At 38.2% G+C, this 20,646-nt stretch overlaps 1 protein-coding gene across 10 annotated transcripts in view; it reads left to right on the top strand.

The window, feature by feature from the left end:
- LOC145509266 (zinc finger protein 354C-like) overlaps positions 1-20,646 on the top strand; it is an 89,890-nt gene that overhangs the window by 36,106 nt on the left and 33,138 nt on the right. For 8 of the 10 annotated variants that reach the window (XM_081497773.1, XM_081497765.1, XM_081497766.1 and 5 more), the window contains exons 3-4: positions 3,455-3,581; positions 4,047-4,142. In XM_081497773.1, coding sequence (XP_081353899.1) covers positions 3,455-3,581; positions 4,047-4,142 — 223 coding nt within the window. Of the gene's footprint in view, positions 1-3,454; positions 3,582-4,046; positions 4,143-12,480; positions 12,621-20,646 lie in introns of all 10 variants that reach the window. The other 2 variants (XR_014055963.1, XR_014055964.1) reach the window with 1 other exon arrangement.

The raw sequence follows: 20,646 nt of genomic DNA, 5'->3' as shown, positions 1-20,646 counted from the left end.
GTGAAGCATCTCTGACTTCCAGTACTTTCCTACACAGTTTTTATTTTGCTTCATTGTACCCTTTGGGCTTCCCAAGTGACTCAGTGGTAAAGAATCCACCTGCCAATGTAGGAGATGCAGGTTTGATCCCTGGGTCAGGAATATTCCCTGAAGAAGGAAATGGCAACCGCCTTCAATATTCTTGCCTGGGAAATTCCATGAACAGAGGAGCCTGACAGGAGGACAGAGGAGCCTGACAGAGGAGCCATGTGATTGCAAAAGAGTCAACTTAACGACTAAATAACAACAACAACAAAATTGTACTGTTTGCCTTCCATGAGCAGTCTCAGAGTGACCTGATGAGTCCTGTCAACTTTATGATCTGGGAATGTCTTTGTAATAACTTTGTAACAGCTACAACATGAAGAAGAACCATATGTTTGCAATGTTTTTACCTTCTATGTGAAATCATATATTAGCTCTAAATATGCTGCGAAGAATTAAGAATGTATATTATGATTCTCAGCAGCCACCAAAAATGCAAAGCTAAAAAATAAAAAGTGAATATGTAAATTAAAGTGGAATCTTAAAAAATGTCAAAACAAACATACACCTTGTAAAAAATGTAAGCTTAATGAAGGATATAAGTGGGAGACTGCCATTCTGTCCCTCTTTAAAATATCAAAGAATAATCTGGGACAGCTTGTTGTTTTCTTCCAGATATTTTTGTATGCACCTATGCATATACAGGTAAAGAATTTTTCAACACATATTGACTGGGAGCTTGCTTTTTCATATGAATCAATAATATATCACAGTCAAATTCCAATGTGAGGCATACAAATCTACCTCATTCTGTTAAATGGCTATATAACATTTCATGGGCTAAATGCAGTATAAATTGCTTATCTATTCCTTTGTTGATAGATAATGTAGGTTGTCTTGAAAATTTCACCATTGTATTAGTTTCCGTTGTTGCTGTAACAAATTATCACAAATTCAGTGGCTAAAACAACATACATTTATTCTCCTGTAGTTGTAGAGGGCAGAAGTGTGGAATCAGTCTCACTGACTTCAGGTCGGGTTCTCAGCAGGGCTGATTCTCTCTGCCTTGGCTCTAGGGCGAGGGGAGGGGGTAGTCTGTTTCCTGGTCTTGTTTTCATCTTCTAGTGGCCCCTGTCTTCATTGGTCTGTGGCCTTTCCAAGCATCTTTAAAGCATGTCATTTCAGTCTCTGCTTCCATCATTACATAGCCTTCTCTTCTAACTCCTTTTGTGTCCTTCTTACAAGGACTGTTATGATTATACCAGATCCCCCTGGATAATAATCCAGAATAATCTCTCCTCCTGCTCAGAATCCTTCAACAGATCCTCAAAGTCCCGTTTGTCATATGTACAATGTTTCAGTAAAGTTCAGTCGCTCAGTTGTGTCCGACTCTTTGGACCCCATGAATTGCAGCACGCCAGGCCTCTCTGTCCATCACCAACTCCCAGAGTCTACCCAAACCCATGTCCATCGAGTCGGTCCCCTTCTCCTCCCGCCCCAAATCCTACCCAGCATTAGGGTCTTTTCCAATGAGTCAACCCTTCGCATGAGGTGGCCAAAGTATTGGAGTTTCAGCTTCAACATCAGACCTTCCAATGAACACCCAGGATTGATCTCTTTTAGGATGGATTGATTGGATCTCCTTGCAGTCCAAGGGACTCTCAAGAGTCTTCTCCAACACCACAGTTCAAAAGCATCAATTCTGTGGCGCTCAGCTTTCTTCATCATCCAACTCTCACATCCATACATGACCACTGGAAAAACCATAGCCTTGACTTGACGGACTTTTGTTGGCCAAGTAATGTCTCTGCTTTTAAATATGCTATCTAGGTTGGCCATAATCTTCCTTCCAAGGAGTAAGCGTCTTTTAATTTCATGGCTGCAGTCACCATCAGCAGTGATTCTGGAGCCCAAAAAAATAAAGTCAGCCACTGTTTCCACTGTTTCCCCATCTATTTCCCATCAAGTGATGGGACCAGATGCCATGATCTTAGTTTTCTGAACGTTGAGCTTCAAGCCAACTTTTTCACTCTCCTCTTTCACCTTTATCAAGAGGCTCTTTAGTTCTTCTTCACTTTCTGCCATAAGAGTGGTGTCATCCGCATATCTGAGGTTATTGATATTTCTCCCAGCAATCTTGATTCCAGCTTGTGTTTCTTCCAGCCCAGTGTTTCTCATGATGTACTCTGCATATAAGTTAAATAAGCAGGGGTACAATGTTTACAGGTTTATTATTCAGCCTACCATAACCATTAACTTACAAGTAATGTTTTAGTGAACATCCGTGAGCAGATATCCCTACCCAGTTGTGTGATTATTCCTTGTAGCAGAATCCTAGAAGTAGAAATGCAAAGTCATAGTGATGTACCTTTTACATTTTGATAGATTCTAAAAATACCCACTAAGCCTTGTACTGTTTGTCACTCCCTTCAGCCTTTTCATAAAAAAATTGGTGTCTGATTTCTTACATTTTTTGTATTTGACTAGGATTCTCTTGGAAAATCTTACCTTCTCAGCATTTCCCTTTTGCACCTGTGTAGTACTTTAGTTCTTTTAATTTTTTTCTAGTCAATGGAACCCATCTGACCATATAGCCTAGAGATCTGTCTACCTGAATTCACTTAGGAGCTCCACCACTCGAACAATATTAGCTAGGAAAGATTTTGTAACCTTTCTGGACTGTTTCTTTACCTGAAAAACTATTTAATTATAGTGTCTTCCTAATAGAATATCTATGAAACTTAAATTGGCTACTATTTAAAAACTTTCCATCATAGTCTCTAACATCTTTGTGACCCCATGGACTGTAGCCCACCAGGCTCCTCTGTCCATGGAATTCTCCAGGCAAGAATACTGGAGTGGGTAGCTATTGTCTTCTCCCGGGGATCTTTCTGACCAGGGATCCAGCCCCAGTCTCCTGCACTGCAGGCTGATTCTTTACCATCTGAGCCACCAGGGAAGCCCATCAATAGACATTAACCAATATTATTTTTATTATTTGCTTTATGTCTCAGAAATTCCTTTTTATTTCTGTTCTACTAGTGATATTTCTCCTAGTTTTCCAGCACTGCTCTAAACATACTCTGATTTTTTCTTTTCACTTAATTTGGATTTTGAGTTGGAAGGAGGAGGTAAATGGACTCTGACAGATCCCAGGGTGCAATATAAATTCCCTCTCGGCAGGAAATTTGCCCTTTTTTCCCATGCCCTCACAAACATGCCATGTGTCTTTGCTCCAAGTGGGTACTCGATAAATATTTGTTTGTTAGTTGATGGGTGGTTCCAAAAGTAACATAAATAGTTGCTTTGAAATATTTAGAATCCTGAGACATTTTCAGAATAGTTGCTACACATCCCAGTGTCACCTTCTTACCAAGTCTTCCGGGGAGAAGATGTTCCTGGGTAAACAGGAATGGATTTGCAATTACAGGAGTCAGTGACGTTTAGGGATATTGCTGTGCTCTTCAGCCGGGACGAGTGGTTGCACCTGGATGCTGCCCAGAGAACCTTGTACCGGGAGGTGATGCTGGAGAACTATAGCACCCTGGTCTCGCTGGGTAAGGAGGCTTGCCTGTCGTGGAGAATCTGCTCTGGGAGGACTCCCTTGGAGGTTCAGAGTCTGTAGGTTTCTGTACTCTGCCCTAGGAAAGGACAAATCTCTGTAGAATTAAATCTCTGTTTGTTTTGATGCCCTTCATGCTGCTCTTTGTCCTCTGCCTTCCTCCCACTCCACCTCCCTAATAGTTCCCTCCTACTCCAATGATTGGAACCCAGTTTAGATTCTGAAAAATGCACAGGACTCCCATCTTAATGTCATTCATAGACAGGGCCCCATATTGTTTCTGAACCAAGACCCGCCTCCTGCTCCATCCCCGTGAAGGCCTCAGTCCTCTCAAGAGTGCTTATGCTGCCTACTTTGCCTCTCTAGACTTGTCTTATCTACCCTGTAGGTTCTGGTTTGTGAGTTTTGGGCTTGCTTTTCATGCCATTTGTTCAAACTCCATTTCCTTCCTGATGAGCAGGGATTCCATTTTCAATGCCAAAGTTGATCTGCCAGTTGCAACAAGGAGAAGATCCCTGTATGGTGGAAAGAGAAATCCCTCAAGATACCTGCCTTGGTGAGTAAGTGACTGGGAGATGGGCACGGGTGTCTTTATACATAAGCAGGTTGTGAGGAGTGTTCGAAAACTCTCTTGGAAATTCTGAGCTCTATTGAAATGCTCAGGACCACCTGACAAGGCTCCTTGATTGTAATGGTTTTCTTTCATCAGGAAAGTCCTTGTCTTGACATTTTCCTTCTCATACCACTCCCTGCATTCTCTTTCCCTCTTTCCCTTTGCAGCCTCACTCGCTTCCTTCTATCACCTCTTGATCTTCATGTTATTTTTCCATCTGCATTTACACATGTTCTTGTCTGACAGATTTTTTAACACTTTACACCTTCTGCCATATTTTGAATTTTTTAAATAATTTTTTCATTTCTTTTTTACCATCCACATATTTCAAAGTATTTTTAACATTGCTTTGTCTATGATTTCTTATTTTCTTGGTGACTAGATTGTCATGTCCAACTGTTATATATTCAATCAGCTGTTGTTAACATTACCACTGTAGCCTTTCTAGTCCAGGGATCAGCAAGCAAATTTTTCCTGGTGGGCTACAGTGCATGGAGTCACAAAGAGTCGAACATGGCTGATCACACAACACCACCACCACAGGTAGTACAGTATAGCACTAAAGATCATGGTTTGAATTTAGACATTCTGAATTTTGCTTTACCCTTACCACTACTTACGTGAGCTATAGGAAAGTTACCTACCTTCTCTGAGCCTCTTTTTTCTCACTCATTTTCCATGCCATGAGCACAGTGATCTTTTTGAAACTCAGGTATTTATCCTGTACCTTAAGAGACTTCATTATTTCTCCATTATCCATGGAGTAAAGAATGATTACTTAATATGACATTAAACCTACATCTTAGCCTGTCTTCATATTTCTTTATGGTCTCATCAGTGGCCACTTCCTCTTCATCTCAGTGTTCTGGCTACATCTGCATACTCACTATCATTTGTGTGTTATTCCTTCAGCTTGAATCACCTCTCCTACCTTGTCCATTGGTAAACTACTTATCTTTCAAGATCCATTTGTCCACCTAATATGCCACTCTTATCTGTAGATTTTTCTTATCTTTCCTACTTTCCTCAATTGTTTGCTCAGTCATGTCTGACTCTTTGCGACACTATGAACTGTAGCCTGCCAGGCTCCTCTGTCCATGGAATTTTCCAGGCAAGAATACTAGAGTGGGTTGCCATTTTATACTCCAGGTCATCTTTATAACCCAGGGATTGAACCTGTGTCCCTTGCATCTCCTGCATTGGCAGGCAGAGTCTCTACCACTGCACCACCGGGGAAGCCCTCCTACTTCCCAGTCAGCATTAATTTTTCCATCATTTATGTTCATACAGCACTTTCTACATAGTTGGAGTACATTCATTATTGTATCTATCACAATGAATTGTAGTTATGTTTGTTAATTATTTTTCTAATAAGATTGTGCATATTTAAGGGAGAAGCCAGGTCTTTGAATTCTGTTCCTCAAGCATCTGATATATTAGATTGAGTAATATTTTTTTAAAAAAATTATTAAATTCTGTTTTAATTGAATTAAATTACCTCTCTGATTAACTCAGTGCTGTTGAGGCTCAAGTTACTCAATTCAGCCAGACCACTGCACCTACATTATCTCTCAGATTCCATTCTGTCCTTCCTCTGATCCAAGCTGCCCATTTTACCAAATATAAACGTTTTTGCCTTATTATTATCTGTCTAAGAATTTATAGCACCTTCTGTTATCTATATTATCGTAAATTCTTCTACTAGTTATTTAGTAACTGTATATTTGGCCTTACTATGCTTAACCAAAGTTTTAACTAATTCCAACTCAAATTCCCTTCTTTAGTCAATAAGCCTCCCCTAAATAGGTTAACTTTCCCCACAGATGTCTTTAACAGACCTTCCTTCTTTTTGACTCACAGGGTCCTCTTTTCCTTTTCTATTGAAATCCAACCCACCTCTATTGTCTCTCTTCCATTCTTTACCAATATTGTTAATATTTGTATCCTCATTTTCTAAACCTCAAATCTAAATTATGCAGTAGAGTGTTCTCCGATCATGGAGAGATGAACATTTACTGTTTGGCCATTTATTTTTTTCCTATTATTATTGCTAATTATTCAGTATTTGTTCAATAAATGACTGAGTCTCAGGAGTCCAGTAAGAGAGGAGAGGTCTCTTCATTTTCAAGGTTACCTGCCCTTCATAATAATTTTTCCAACTTGGTCACTCTGCTCATTCATTCTTTATTTTTTTATCTAAGACATTCTAATTGTGTACTTGTCTTGTACACAGTAAAGAATTAACAAGTCATCATAAGACATAGCTACTGCTCTACTTGAACAAATAACTTTGAATTATTTTCACAAACTTTGTATATGTAAGTTAAGTGATTGTTTTGAAAATATGTTTTGAAATTTGAAGAAAGAGGTGGATTATTTAGGCTTAAATAATTGAGTTTTTGTAAAGAAATAAGATTAGAGTAGTAGGGTAAGTTTCTAGATGGACAGGGAAGATCATATTGTGGGAAAGGGTAAAAAGAGAGAAAGTACCTGGTTGATCCTTGAAAATCTAAACTGCTAGGTTTCCCATGGATACCATTAAGAAAGATCTATATTCTTATACAGATTTATAGCCTTTATTTCTTATTCTTATTTAATTTCAATAAAATATTTTTATTACTAAAACCAGATGAATTTTATTAACATAGATAATCTACATTTACTTTGTATAGTTTATTTAAGCACATACAGTCACCTAATTAGTGATCTAACTTTAATCTGTTTTCAATCATGGATTGATAAAAGTAAGCCAGGTTTTAACTCAGAGTTTCTTAGAATCAGCTCAAGCTAAATCTTTTCACTTTAGAATCAGATCTGAGCTTGGGGCTTGGGCATACTTCAGAACTTCACATATCTTGTAGACTTTTGTTAGTCTCAAAATATCCCTGCCTTTACTTCTCTCAGGTGGCAATATCTTCATTGTCACTGTTAATTTGTCCACTATATTCTCCCACACTACTCCTGGTCACTTCTCCTTCCATTCTATCCTGTTTTTCTCTAGATTCAAGTCCATATTTGCAATTATATGGTATCAAACTCTCTTCTAGCAGAGGAGCCACTGTTCTGATTTATTCCAGGTTTCAAAACATGGCCTGAAATAGAAGCATTGCTTCACAAACAGGACATTTCTACAGGAGAAACATCTCAAGGAATAATAATGAAAAACTCCATTAAGTTGGACATCAAATGTGGAGAAGCTTTGGAATTTGAGGGCAGGACACAACAAGAGCGACAGAAAAAAACTCTCAGGCAAATGGTAGCCTCACAGAAGAAAACCATCAGTGGAGCTGGAAACCAGACAAGTCTTGAATTAGGGAAAGGCTTATTTATAAATACAGTTCTTATTAGACAACAAAATGTTCCTATGGAAAGAATACCCAGTATATATTATACATTTGGGAGAGATTTTAAACAGAATTTTGATCTAATGAGATGTTACCAGATTTACCCAGGAGAAAAACCTCATATTTACAATGAATGTGAAAAAATCTTCAATCAGAGTCTTCCTCTTCTTGAACACCAGAGAATTCATACTGGTGAGAAACCTTACAAATGTAATGAGTGTGGGAACACCTTCAGCCACAGATCATCACTTCTTGCCCATCAGAGAATTCATACTGGAGAGAAACCTTACAAATGTAATCAATGTGAGAAAGCATTTAGTAGCAGTTCAACCCTTATCAAACATTTGAGAGTGCATACTGGAGAGAAACCCTATCAGTGTAAGGAATGTGGTAAAGCTTTTAGCCAGTGTTCAACCCTCACTGTACATCAGAGAATTCATACTGGAGAAAAACTCTATAAATGTGGAGAATGTGAGAAGGCCTTCAATTGTAGAGCAAAGCTTCATAGACACCAACAAATCCACACAGGTGAGAAACCCTATAAATGTAGTGACTGTGGGAAAAGTTACAGCCAGTTTACATCCCTGGCTGAACATCAGAGGCTTCATACTGGAGAACAACTGTGTAAATGCTTGGAATGTGGGAGAAATTTCACTCGCATCTCAACCTTTATTGAACATCAGCGGATTCATACTGGACAAAAACCATATCAATGTAATGAATGTGGGAGAGCCTTCAACCAGTATTCATCCTTTAATGAACATCGGAAAATTCATACTGGAGAAAAACTTTACATGTGTGGAGAATGTGGGAAAGCCTTTGGTTGCAAATCTAACCTTTATAGGCATCAGAGAATCCATACTGGAGAGAAACCATATCAGTGTAATCAGTGTGGAAAAGCTTTCAGCCAGTATTCATTCCTAACTGAACATGAGAGAATCCATACTGGAGAGAAACTCTATAAATGTATGGAATGTGGGAAAGCCTACAGTTACAGATCAAACCTTTGTAGACACAAAAAAGTTCACAATAAAGAAAAACTCTATAAATGGAAAGAATATGGGATCAGAGATTTCTTAGAGGAGATAAGGCCTATGAGGTTTAATTCATCTCTGAAATAATTTAAGGGTTCTCATTGGAGAATAATCAGAATAATAAATAGGGCACAAACTTCTGATAGATCAAGTCTTTTTTTTTTACTTCTCTTAGAGAAAATATGCTAGTTATCACTAAGTAATGATAAAATTGACCAATGAATATTAAGAGCACTGACTTGTCAAATTTTATAAGAACCAGTAAATTTAAGGTTTCTAAAAACATAAAAATTTTAAATTCACAGAAAATTGTAAAAGACCTAACTTAAAAAAAATGAAAACAATGGAATATAAGTTTTATTTCTTTCATTAGACTTTGTTGCCTTTCTAACAGTAAGCTTCAATATGAACTTTCTTTTAAAGGCAGTCACTGAGTTATTAATAACATGAATAAGTGTGGGGCCTTATTTTCTAAAATGGCCGATAGATATAGGACATGCTCTCTTTCATAAAGAGAAGCTAAAGATAAGGAATTCTTTAAATTTAGATTTTCACATGGAAATAATTAAGCTCACTTTTCATGAACTGCCTCACCAGTAATTTATATTTATAAATATACATGTATGTATATGTGTGTTAGTTGCTCAGTCATGTCTGACTCTTTGTGACCCTGTGGACTGTAGCTCGCCAGGCCCCTCTGTCCATTCTCCAGGCAAGAATACCGGAGTGGGTAGCCATTCCCTTCTCCAGAGGATCTTCCTGATCCAGGGGTCAAACCTGGGTCTCTTGCTTTGCAAGCAGATTCTTTACTGTACCCTGAGCCACCAGTGATAGACATAAATGTGTGTATGTATTCATGTGTATATATACACACAGAGAGAGTTTTGGACTATATTTTTTCAAAATTCTTTGATGATTAAAAATGTGGTTTTATTAATTTAGAATTTAGTTTTGAAAATTAAAATTTTGTCCAATGGTATCTCTTCCTTTTCTTTTCTTACATTATTTCTTAGTTTGGTATGATTCTACATTGCTGAACAGAATCTTAGAGAAGTTGGTGTAAACTGAAGCAAGTGGAGAGACTATCATGCAAATACTTTCTTGTATGTTGCAAAAGGGATATATTTCCAGACTCTGATTATATACCTGGTAGCTCATTAAAATCAGGAGAGATTTTAATTTAGTTAGTTATAGCCTTTCATTTTAACTAATGAAGAAACTGAGCTTTTTGAGTACAATTAAGACCAGAATCTAGATCTTCAGCTCTGGTTTTCTGTAATAATTATAGGTTAATTTACAACCTCAGGCCCCAAGAGTCCAAGTCCCAAAGCTATTTGTTTTGTAAACTGGTTAGGCACAATTGCATTAATTTAATCAGTTTTATTTTTATGTTTGATAAGTTCCCTCAATTTTAATCTTAATAATTGACTTAGTCATGTTTTGCTTTTTTCTTATCAGTCCCTAATTATACCTGCTTTTATAGTAACTGTACTTAAATCCTAAAACCTAGCTATAGTCCAGATAGTGAATTACATTTGGGGGTTTCACATATAAAATTGCCTTTTTGTTTATTTTTGTTATACATCTTTTAGGACTTCTTTTATGTAAAGTGATATCTAAGTATTTTATTATTAAACGTTCTAATTATTGGTATAAACTGGTTATCCAAACATGTTCCATGTTTTGCAGAAAGATTTCATTTTCCCCTGGGCCTACTTCCTTCAGTTTTATATTTACTTTCACAATGGGTATCATTCAAAAAAACTGTTCTATTAATATGAAAATTAGCTAGAACCTTCTGAGACATCTAAACTCTATCTTGAGTTTAGAATTAAACTCAAGCATTCAGCATTTGACTTGTCTTAGCTCATTAGAAAGTGTTTTCTTGGGGATTCCCTGCTGGTCAAGTTTTTTAGAACGTGGTGCTTTCACTGCTGGGGCCCAGGTTCCTTCCCTGGTCAGGGAACTAAGATCCTTCAAGCTGGGTGTCATGGTCAAAGAAAGTGAAGTGGGGTGGAGGGTGTTTCTTACATATTCAGATATGTTTATAAGAAAAATGGGGCTTCCCAGGAGGCACTAGTGGTAAAGAACCTGCCTGCCCATTCAGGAGACCTAAGAGATGTTCCCTGGGTTTGATCCCTGGCTTGGGAAGATTTCTTGGAGAAGGGCATGGCAACCCACTCCAGTATTCTTGCCTGGAGAATCTGACAGACAAAGGAGCCTGGTGGGTTACAGTCCATAGGGTCGCAAAGAGTCAGACATGACGGAAGCAACTTAGCACATAAGGAAAATGAAGCTTTTAAACCTCAGTTTTTAACATCATACAGAGCCATTTGCAAGATATTCCAGATAAAAACACATTTGATTACCCAATAGCAGTATCCACACATTATGCAGATTTTGGTCTCTAAATGCTATTCCTCACTAAAAGGAAGTAGGGCCCCTTGGAGAAATGGCTGATTCCATATGTTTGGAACAGGGAAAATATAAGATATGCCTGGAATACTTTTTTTGTGAAACAAAAAAAAGAACTCAAAAACTAAAAATGGGATAATGTCAGAAGGATGTGAGGGCCAATCTAAAGGAGCTCCCACTGGTCAAATTTAGGACAATTTGAACATCAAAAAGAATAATCACAGTAATTGTTTACAACATGCTAAATAAAATGATCCTATAATGAAAAAATAGAAAAAAATAGAAAAGCTCTTTATATACTTATTTGGAGAATGTCATCTTTTCATTGTACGTGGAGCAATAGATTTAGAAAAATCACCATTTTACAACCCTTAATGTAATTAGGCACGTTCAATGGTTGGGAAAACCCTATTATGTGGAGAAAAAGTCAACAAACATTATTTCAATGGTGTCAAGATCACAGATACCAATTACAGAGGAAAGATATGCCTTTATAATGGAGAGATCTGGCTGTTAAACGGAGTTTCTCTACCAATGGAACAAGCTGACATGTGACTCCTGATGAGATGCAGTATAAAGTACACATGATCATCCTGTGATGTAGTCTTGCCAAAAAAAAAAAAGGAAATTAATTAAATCTCGTATCTAGACTTAGCTTCCTGTTTATAAGAAATACAAGGAATAGAGGAACAAACTGAATTACATACTGAAGAATTAGACAAGTCTAGAGTTTGAATTATTGTACAAGATAGCTTGTCTGGACTTTTCAAGAAACCAATATAATAAAACAAGGAGTGGAGTCGTCTAGATTGAGAAACTTGAGATATAACCAAATGCAAGGTGTGATTCTTATTTGGCATCTGGTTCAGAAAATCAAAACAACTGTAAGACATTTAGGGGGACATGGGGAAATACAAGGATAGAATGGGTATTAGGTAATGTGGTATGTTTAATTTTTCCTAGAGGTATGATATTGATGATTTTGTTGAAGTATGAAGGACAGTACCCTTCTTCTTAGGAAATGCATGCCAAAGTTTTCAAATTTGAAGAATCATGATGTTTGTAGCATATTTTTAAATAAATGTGCAAAAAATTAGTCAGCTGTTGTTGAATCTTTGAGGAAGATATAGTATGTTCATTGGTCATTCTGTAAACTTGTCTATGTTAACATTTTTTAATAAAAAATTGAAGCAAAAATTTGATTGGAAAAGTGATGCATATGAAACATCCAGTCAGTATTCTTCCTTTACTCATAAATTTCCAGTTTGAGAGTTTATCCTATATGGATGTGATCATTGGAAATAACCATTGTTTGTTCTGGTTCCTCTTATAAAATAAACACATACCTTATATCTCCTAATAAATATGACTAAAAATCCTAGAGAATGCATGGAACAGTGGCCTGAGGATCCTGAAAAGTAATGACGATAGCAGCCAGATTTGGGAAGGAAACAAGATTTTGATATAAGACCAGTCTGTTACTCTCAGGCATTTCTGTGATGAGGACACTGGTGATTGAGCAGACATCTAAACCTCTCAGAGAGGACAACCTTTGTCTCTGGTCAGAGAACTGTTGGAAGAATCCTCATTGCTTTTCATCTCTCACTTTTTGCTGCTTGGACCTGGAGGTAGGTATATCCAGTAGGTGTGTAGCAGAGAGGAGAACCTAAAGCCCTGGTATTTTAATCAAAAGACCAGAAGAAGAGTGGGTGGGCCCTGGAAGCTGGAATGTGTCAGGCTGGTGACAGAAAAGGAAACTCAGGAAAGTAATTTCATAAGGTTGTGTATATAATCCCAGACTCACCCCTAATCTCAATCCAGAATCTCATAAGGTAGAATTGCACAAAGTGTAAAAATCAGGAAAATCTCAACAGTTGATAAGGAAGAAGACAAAAGGCACCACCCCAAGATGACACAAATTTGGAATTATAAAAGCAGGCATTATAACAGTGTTTCAAAAAATGTGACCATTCTTGAATGGAAACTTAAAAGTTGAATACATTAGAAGGAACGAAATGGAAATTTTAAAACTAAAAAATACAGTCACAAAATATATGAAAACAAAAATCACTGAACATACTTAGCAGCAGAATAGAGATGACAGAGAAAAGAGTCCACAAACTGAAGACAGACTGACACAGATCCAAACTGAACTAGAAAGGGGCAAAGACATGATCATATCAGTTGATGCAGAAAAGATTTTGACAGTATTTATGATAAAAACTAAGAAAATCATAAAAGAGAAATTAACCTAATAAAGGGCATCTACCAAAACCCCACAACTAACATCCTGCTTAATGGTGATCAGCTGAATGATGTTAAGGTCAGGGACAAGTCATGATGTTCACCTTGAACACTCCTAACCAATCCTTGCTAATGCAATCAGCCAAAAAAAAAAAAAAGTACAGTTTATAAAGGAAGAAATTAAATGGCCTCTGTTTAAAGATGACATGATTGTCCTCTTAGAAAAACCCAAGGAATCAACAAAAAAAAAGCACTTAGAACTAGTGAGTTTAATAAGGTCAGAAGATACTAGATTAACATGCAAAAGTTTCTGCATTTGTGTACTAGCAGTGAACAATCAGACTTCCCTGGTGGCTCAGTGATAAAGAATCTGCTTGACAATACAGGAGACAGATTTGATCCCTGGGTCTAGAATATACCCTGGAGAAAGAAATGGCTACCCACTCCAGTATTGTTTAATGGGAAATCCTGTGGACAGAAGGGCCTTGCAAGTCAGAGTCCATTGGGTTGCAAAAGAGTCACACATGACTAAACAACAATGAAAGAACAATTAGAAAATAAATTTAAGCAATATACACCATTTGCTGTACTCTGAAAAGTAAAAAGGAAGTGGACAGTAAAGAAATACATAGCTACAAATGTGCAAATGTGTAGGATCTCTATACTGCAAAAAAAGCCCACCAGGCTCCTAGCCATTCCCTTCTCCAGGGCATCTTCCTGACCCAGGGTCAAACCCAGGTCTCCTGCATCGCAGGCAGATTCTTTACCCTCTGAGCCATCAGAGAAGCACCATGCTGCAAATTACAAAATGTTAATGAATGGCATAAAAAAGATGAATTAAGGAAACATATGTTTACAAGTGAGAAGACAATATAGCTAGTATGGCAATTTTCATCAATTTATTCTACAGATTTAACACAATTCCAGTAAAAATTTCATTAGGATTTTTTCTGTAGCTAGAAAAGCTGATTCTAAAATTTAGGTGGAGAAGCAAAGGAAGTAGGGTAGCCAAAACAGTTTTGAAAAAGCAGAATAAAGTTGAAGGACTCAAAATACTCAACTTTAAGCTATAATAATAAAGACAGTGATATTGGTGAAGGAATAAATATAATGGGACAGAAAGTGAGTCCAGAAATAGACTGGTTAAACTGATGGTGGTACATCCATATATTAGAATCAGGTCAGCTCAGTTGCTCAGTCGTGTCTGACTCTTTTCAACAGCATGGACTGCACCACACCAGGCTTCCCTCTCCATCACCAATTCCTGGAGCTTCCTCAAACTCATGTCCATCAAGTGAGTGATGCCATCCAACCATCTCATCCTCTGTCATCCCCTTCTCCTCCTGCCTTCAATCTTTCCCAGCTTCAGGGTCTTTTTCAGTGAGTTGGCTCTTCCCATCAGGTGACCAAAGTATTGGAGCTTCAGCTTCAGCATCAGTCCTTCCAATGGATATTCAGGACTGATTTCCTTTAGGATTGACTGGTTTGATCTTCTTGCTCTCCAAGGGACTCTCAAGAGTCTTCTCCAACACCACAGTTCAAAAGCATCAATTCTTCAGCACTCAGCTTTCATTATAGTCCAACTCTCACATTCATACATCACTACTGGAAAAACCGTAGCTTTGACTAGACAGACCTTTGTCGGCAAAGGAATGTTTCTGCTTTTTAATATGCTATCTAAGTTTGTCATAGCTTTTCTTCCAAGGAGCAAGCGTCTTAATTTCATGGCTACAGTCACCATCTGCAGTGATTTTGGAGCCCAAAAAATAAAGTCTGTCACTGTTTCCACTGATTCCCCATCTATTTGCCATGAAGTGATGGGACCGGATGCCATGATCTTAGTTTTTTGAATGTGGAGTTTTAAGCCAGTTTTTCACTTTCCTCTTTCACCTTCATCACGAGGCTCTTTAATTCCTCTTCGTTTTCTGCCATAAGAGTAGTGTCATCTGCATATCCGAGGTTATTGATATTTCTCCCAGTAGTCGTGATTCCAGCTTGTGCTTCATCCAGCCTGGCATTTCGCATGATATACTCTGCATATAAGTTAAATAAGCAGGGTGACAATATACACCCTTGAAGTACTCCTTTCCCAATTTGGAACCAGTCCATTGTTTCATGTCCGGTTCTAACTGTTGCTTCTTGATGTGCATACAGGTTTCTCAGGAGACGGGTAAGGTGCTCTGGTATTCCCATCTCTTTAAGAATTTTCCACAGTTTGTTGTGATCCAAACAGTCAAGAGCTTTGGCATAGTCAATAACGCAGAAGTAGATGTTTTTCTGGAATTCTCTTCCTTGTTCTGTGATCCATCAGCTGTTGGCAATTTGATCTCTGGTTCCTCTGCCTTTCCTAAATCCAACCTGAACATCTGGAATTTCTCGGTTGAAGCCAGAGAACTGTTGAAGCCTGTCTTGGAGAATTTTGAGCATTACTTTTCTAGCATGTGATATGAGTGCGATTGTGCAGTAGTTTTAACATTCTTTGGTGTTACCTTTCTTTGGGATTGGAATGAAACTGACCTTTTCCAGTCCTATGGCCATTGCTGCGTTTTCCAAATTTTCTGTCATATTGAGTGCAGTACTTTCACAGCATCATCTTTTAGGATTTGAAATAGCTCAACTGGAATTCCATCACCTCCACTAGCTTTGTTTGTAGTGATGCTTCCTAGGGCCCACTTGACCTTGCACTCCAGGATGTCTGGCTCCAGGTGAGTAATCACACTATTGTGGTTATCTGGGTCGTGAAGATCTTTTTTGTATAGTTCTTCTGTGTATTCTTCCCAACTCTTCTCAATATCTTCTGTTTCTGTTAGGTCCATACCGTTTCTGTCTTTTGTTGTGCCCATCTTTGCCTGAAATATTCCCTTGGTCTCTGTGTTCTTGAAGAGATCTCTAGTCTTTCCCATTCTATTGTTTTCCTCTATTTCTTTTCATTGATCACTGAGGAAGGCTTTCTTATCTCTCCTTGCTATTCTTTGGAACTCTGCATTCAGATGGATATAGCTTTCCTTTTCTCTTTGCCTTTTGCTTCCCTTCTCAGCTATTTGTAAGGCCTCCTCAGACAGCCATTTTGCCTTTTTGCATTTCTTTTTCTTGGGGATGGTTTTGATCACAGCGTCCTGTACAATGTTACAAACCTCTGTCTGTAGTTCTTCAGGCACTCTGTCTATCAGATCTAATCCCTTGAATCTATTTGTCACTTCCACTGTATAATCGTAAGGGATTTGATTTAGATCATACCTGAATGGTCTCCCTATTCAGTTCTCCCTAAAAAGTAGTGGTTTTCCCTACTTTCTTCAATTTAAGTCTGAATTTGGCAATAAGAAGTTCATGATCTGAGCCACAGTCAGCTCCCGGTCTTGTTTTTGCTGACTGTGTAGAGCTTCTCCATCTTTGGCTGCAAAGAATATAATCAATCTGATTTTGGTATTGACCATCTGGTGATGTCCATTGTAGAGTCTTCTCTTGTGTTGTTGGAAGAGGGTGTTTGCTATGACCAGTGTGTTCTCTTGGTAAAACTGTTAGACTTTGCCCTGCTTCATTTTGTACTCCAAAGCCAAACTTGCCTGTTACTCCAGGTATCTCTTGACTTCCTACTTTTGCATTCCAGTCCCCTGCAATGAAAAGGACATCTTTTTTGGGTGTTAGTTCTAGAAGGTCTTGTAGGAAGGTCTTCATAGAACCATTCAGCTTCAGCTCCTTCAGCATTAGTGGTTGGGGCATAGACTTGGAATACTGTGGTATTGAATTGTTTGCCTTGGAAATGAACAGAGATCATTCTGTCAATTTTGAGATTGCATCCAAGTAGTGCATTTCAGACTGTTTTGTTGACCATGAGGGCTACTCCATTTCTTCTAAGGGTTTCTTGCCCACAGTAGTAGATATAATGGTCATCTGAGTTAAATTCACTCATTCTGGTCCTTTTAGTTCACTGATTCTAAAATGTCAATGTTCACTCTTGCCATCTCCTGTTTGAACACTTCCAATTTACCTTGATTCATGGACCTAACATTCCATGTTCCTGTGCAGTATTGCTCTTTACAGCATCTGACTGTACTTCCATCACCAGTCATCCACAGCTGGGTGGTGTTTTTGCTTTGGCTCCATCCCTTCATTCTTTCCTAAGCTATTTCTCCACTCTTCTGCAGTAGCATATATTAGACTATCACTTAGCAATAAAAAATATGAACTGTTGATACCTTCTACATTGAAGAATGTCAAGGACATTATACTATGTGAGAGAAGCCTGACACAAAGCTTATATGCTTTGATTTCATTTATATGCCTCTACGTAAAAAGCAAAAACTAGAGACTAAATCTGTGGTTGCTAGGGACCACAGATAAGATAAGGAGAAAGTTTGACTATAAAAGAATAGCACAAGAGAGTTTTATGGTGGATAGAATTGTTATATATCCTGTTTCTAGTACTTGCACAGATCTATAGTGTGAAAATGTTAAAACTCAATGAAACTCGACATTAAGAAAATGCAAATTTATTATACGTAAATTTTAAGCATAGTTTTTTAAAATAAGGTAAACGTTTGTGTCTGTTCAGGACCTGTGTGTTTGTATGTGTCTGCATGATGTCGCATTAAACTGTGGATGAACCATGAAGGAACCTATCATGAGGCAGTTTAAGGCCAAAGAGATGAATGTTGTGCCTAACTTAATATGATGAAAGCAACCAGGAGAAAATAATATAGAAGTCTGAATTTATTTCAAAATTCACAGCTAATAGAAAAGCAAAGTTGGTATAGAGTTGACTTATACTCTGCAAGGCCACACCTAATGAGGACAAGTGAAAGCAGAACAGAAATTTTACAAATGAAGGCTATTATGGCCCATATGGGAAAGTGGTAGGGTTTACAAGTGAATCTACAGAAAAACATTATGAAGATGTTTTGGTTTCAAACGCAATTCTAAGATGTAGAAGAAACACTGACTTCAGAATCAAAAGACTTGAGTTAATAGAGCTGGTTGTACCACTCACTGTTGTGAACTTGGCAAAGTCTGATACTCTTTCTGGATCCTACTTTTATATATCTGTGAAAAACATAGACATAGAGATATGTAGATATGTAGGTATGGACCAGATTAGTTGACAGAATATTTTCATTTATATCATTGAAATATCCTAAGCCAAAGAAAACTGCCTCACCTGTCTATGTTTCTGTTGAGTAATTTTCACCATTATTGTACCAAGAATTTCCTGCATTGAGTCCCCAGCAATTAATGCAACTTAATGAAAGAAGCTTTCTCACTTTTTTTAAAAAATCTATGTCCTGTGTCCTCTAGTGAATTCCTTCTCCTGTTCCCTATCCCAACCCTTGCTCTTCCATCTTATAGGAAAGATCTTTAAAGAGGATTGGAAGAATAAGTGAGAATAAACCTTGTCAGAAGGCATGCAGGATGAAAATAACTTTCTCTCTACCCTGTAGTTAGTACTTAGGAAGTCCTGGTATGAAAGATTAAAAAAAGTTGTATGATATACACCAAACAAGGTGCTGATGGCCTTTTTATGTCTTGTTGGGACTCTTGACTGGTAGAGAGATTAGTTTGCTCCATATGGTAACTTGTAATACTGTTTGCTGTGGTAGCTTTGTACTGCTCTCTGCTGTACTGCTCTCTGCTGCCTCACCTACTTCCCCCAGTTATTTCTTCCTTCACCCACAGAAATCACATTTACCACACCAGAATTAACGTATTTTAAAGGGTTTTCTTCATTAAATATGTTATACTTAATAATTTACTATATAGTTTTATAATTGTAATTATAATATGACTATATTTTATGTTATGCTTAACAAAGTTTCCTAGTAATGAAGGGGCTGAAACTAGAGAGACTCTGAAAACCTGAAAAGTGAAAGTGAAAATCACTCAGTCGTGTCCAACTCTTTGCTACCCCATGGACTATACAGTCCATGGAATTCTCCAGGCCGGAATACTGGAGTGGGTAGCCATTCCCTTGAACCCTGGTCTTCCACGTTGCAGGCGAGTTCTTTACCAGCTAAGCCACTAGGAAGGCCCAAAAATACTGCAGTGGGTAGACTATCCTTTCTCCAGCGGATTTTCCAGACCCAGGAATTGAACTGGAGTCTCCTGCATTGCAGGCAGATTCTTTACCAGCTGAGCTACTAGGGAAGCTCCCCAAAACGTTCAGCACTCCTCCTTGTTGGGGAGTCGAATTCTGGTTTCCCATGTGACAAGGTGGGATACTCACCACTATACTGAGGAGTGAGCTGAAAACCTAGACTGGGATAACAGTTGAACCACATATAAAACACAGGAGGAACCATGCTCATCTTGAAAAAAGCTGCTCCCTCTGGAAAGGAAATGGTCTCTTAGGGTCAGCACAACAGTGCTTGTATAGGACTAAGAGGCAATCCGATCCCACCTACAACCAGTGAAAAGATGAGATAGCAAGTATGATGAAACCCAGGGAAGAATTTGCTCCCAGAGGAAAAGAAATACTACTCTCCCTGGGTCTGGGGACCCAGTACAACAAAAAGTTTATAGGATTAAAGGCTATCCCAAGCAGTGTAACTGCATATTAGTCCTCAACCTAACATCAATATGAAATATCCTCCTCTTGATCTAGAACTTATGTGTGTGAGCTCAATCACTCAGTCATGTCCAACTCTTTACAATTCTGTGAACTGTAGCTTGCCAGGCTCCTCTGTCCATAGAATTTTCCAGTCAAAAATACTGGAGTGAGTTGCCATTTATTTCCCCAGGGGATCTTCCCAACCCAGGGATCAGACTTGTGTCGTCTCCTGGATTGGCAGGTAGATTCTTTACCACTGAGCCACCAAGGAAGCCCTTATGGACTATTAAGATTGTAACCTGTCAGGCTCCTCTGTCCATGGGATTCTCCAGGCAAGAATGCTGGAATGGGTTGCCATTTCTTCCTCCAGGAGGTCTTCCTGACCCAGAGTTGAACCCGCATTTCTTGCATTGGCAGGAGGGTTCTTTACCACTGTGCCACCTGGGAAGCCCCGCTCTCCCCCCCCCACCTCACCCCCCTACCGAATGTATATGGCTCTGCAACTTAAGCTCCAAAATAGTAGTGATGATACCTGTGCTGTAATGAACTGCATGTTTATCATATTGAGCATTTACTAGTGTTGATATGAGTGGTTTCTGAAATTTCCATTAAGTTATTCAATAGTGACTTAAAAGTTACATACTAATTTGTGTCCTACAGAATGTACTTGATCTAAGATTTACTGTGGAAGACATTGTATAATGACTGGGAGTCAGCAAACTTTAGGGGCTCGATAGTAAATATTCTAGGTTCTGTGGACCGAGAGGCAAAATCAAGGATGTTATAGATAATTATATTGCAAGAAAGAAACAAATTTTAATGATGAAACTCAAAACACAATTGAATACAATTGTTATATTTTACAAATA

This window comes from Giraffa tippelskirchi, chromosome 6 (assembly GCF_054371585.1).
Source record: "Giraffa tippelskirchi isolate mGirTip1 chromosome 6, T2T-mGirTip1v1.2.pri, whole genome shotgun sequence".
Classification (NCBI taxonomy): domain Eukaryota; kingdom Metazoa; phylum Chordata; class Mammalia; order Artiodactyla; family Giraffidae; genus Giraffa; species Giraffa tippelskirchi.
Note: the sequence above shows the minus strand (reverse complement) of the source record. Positions and strands in the feature narration are given on the sequence as shown.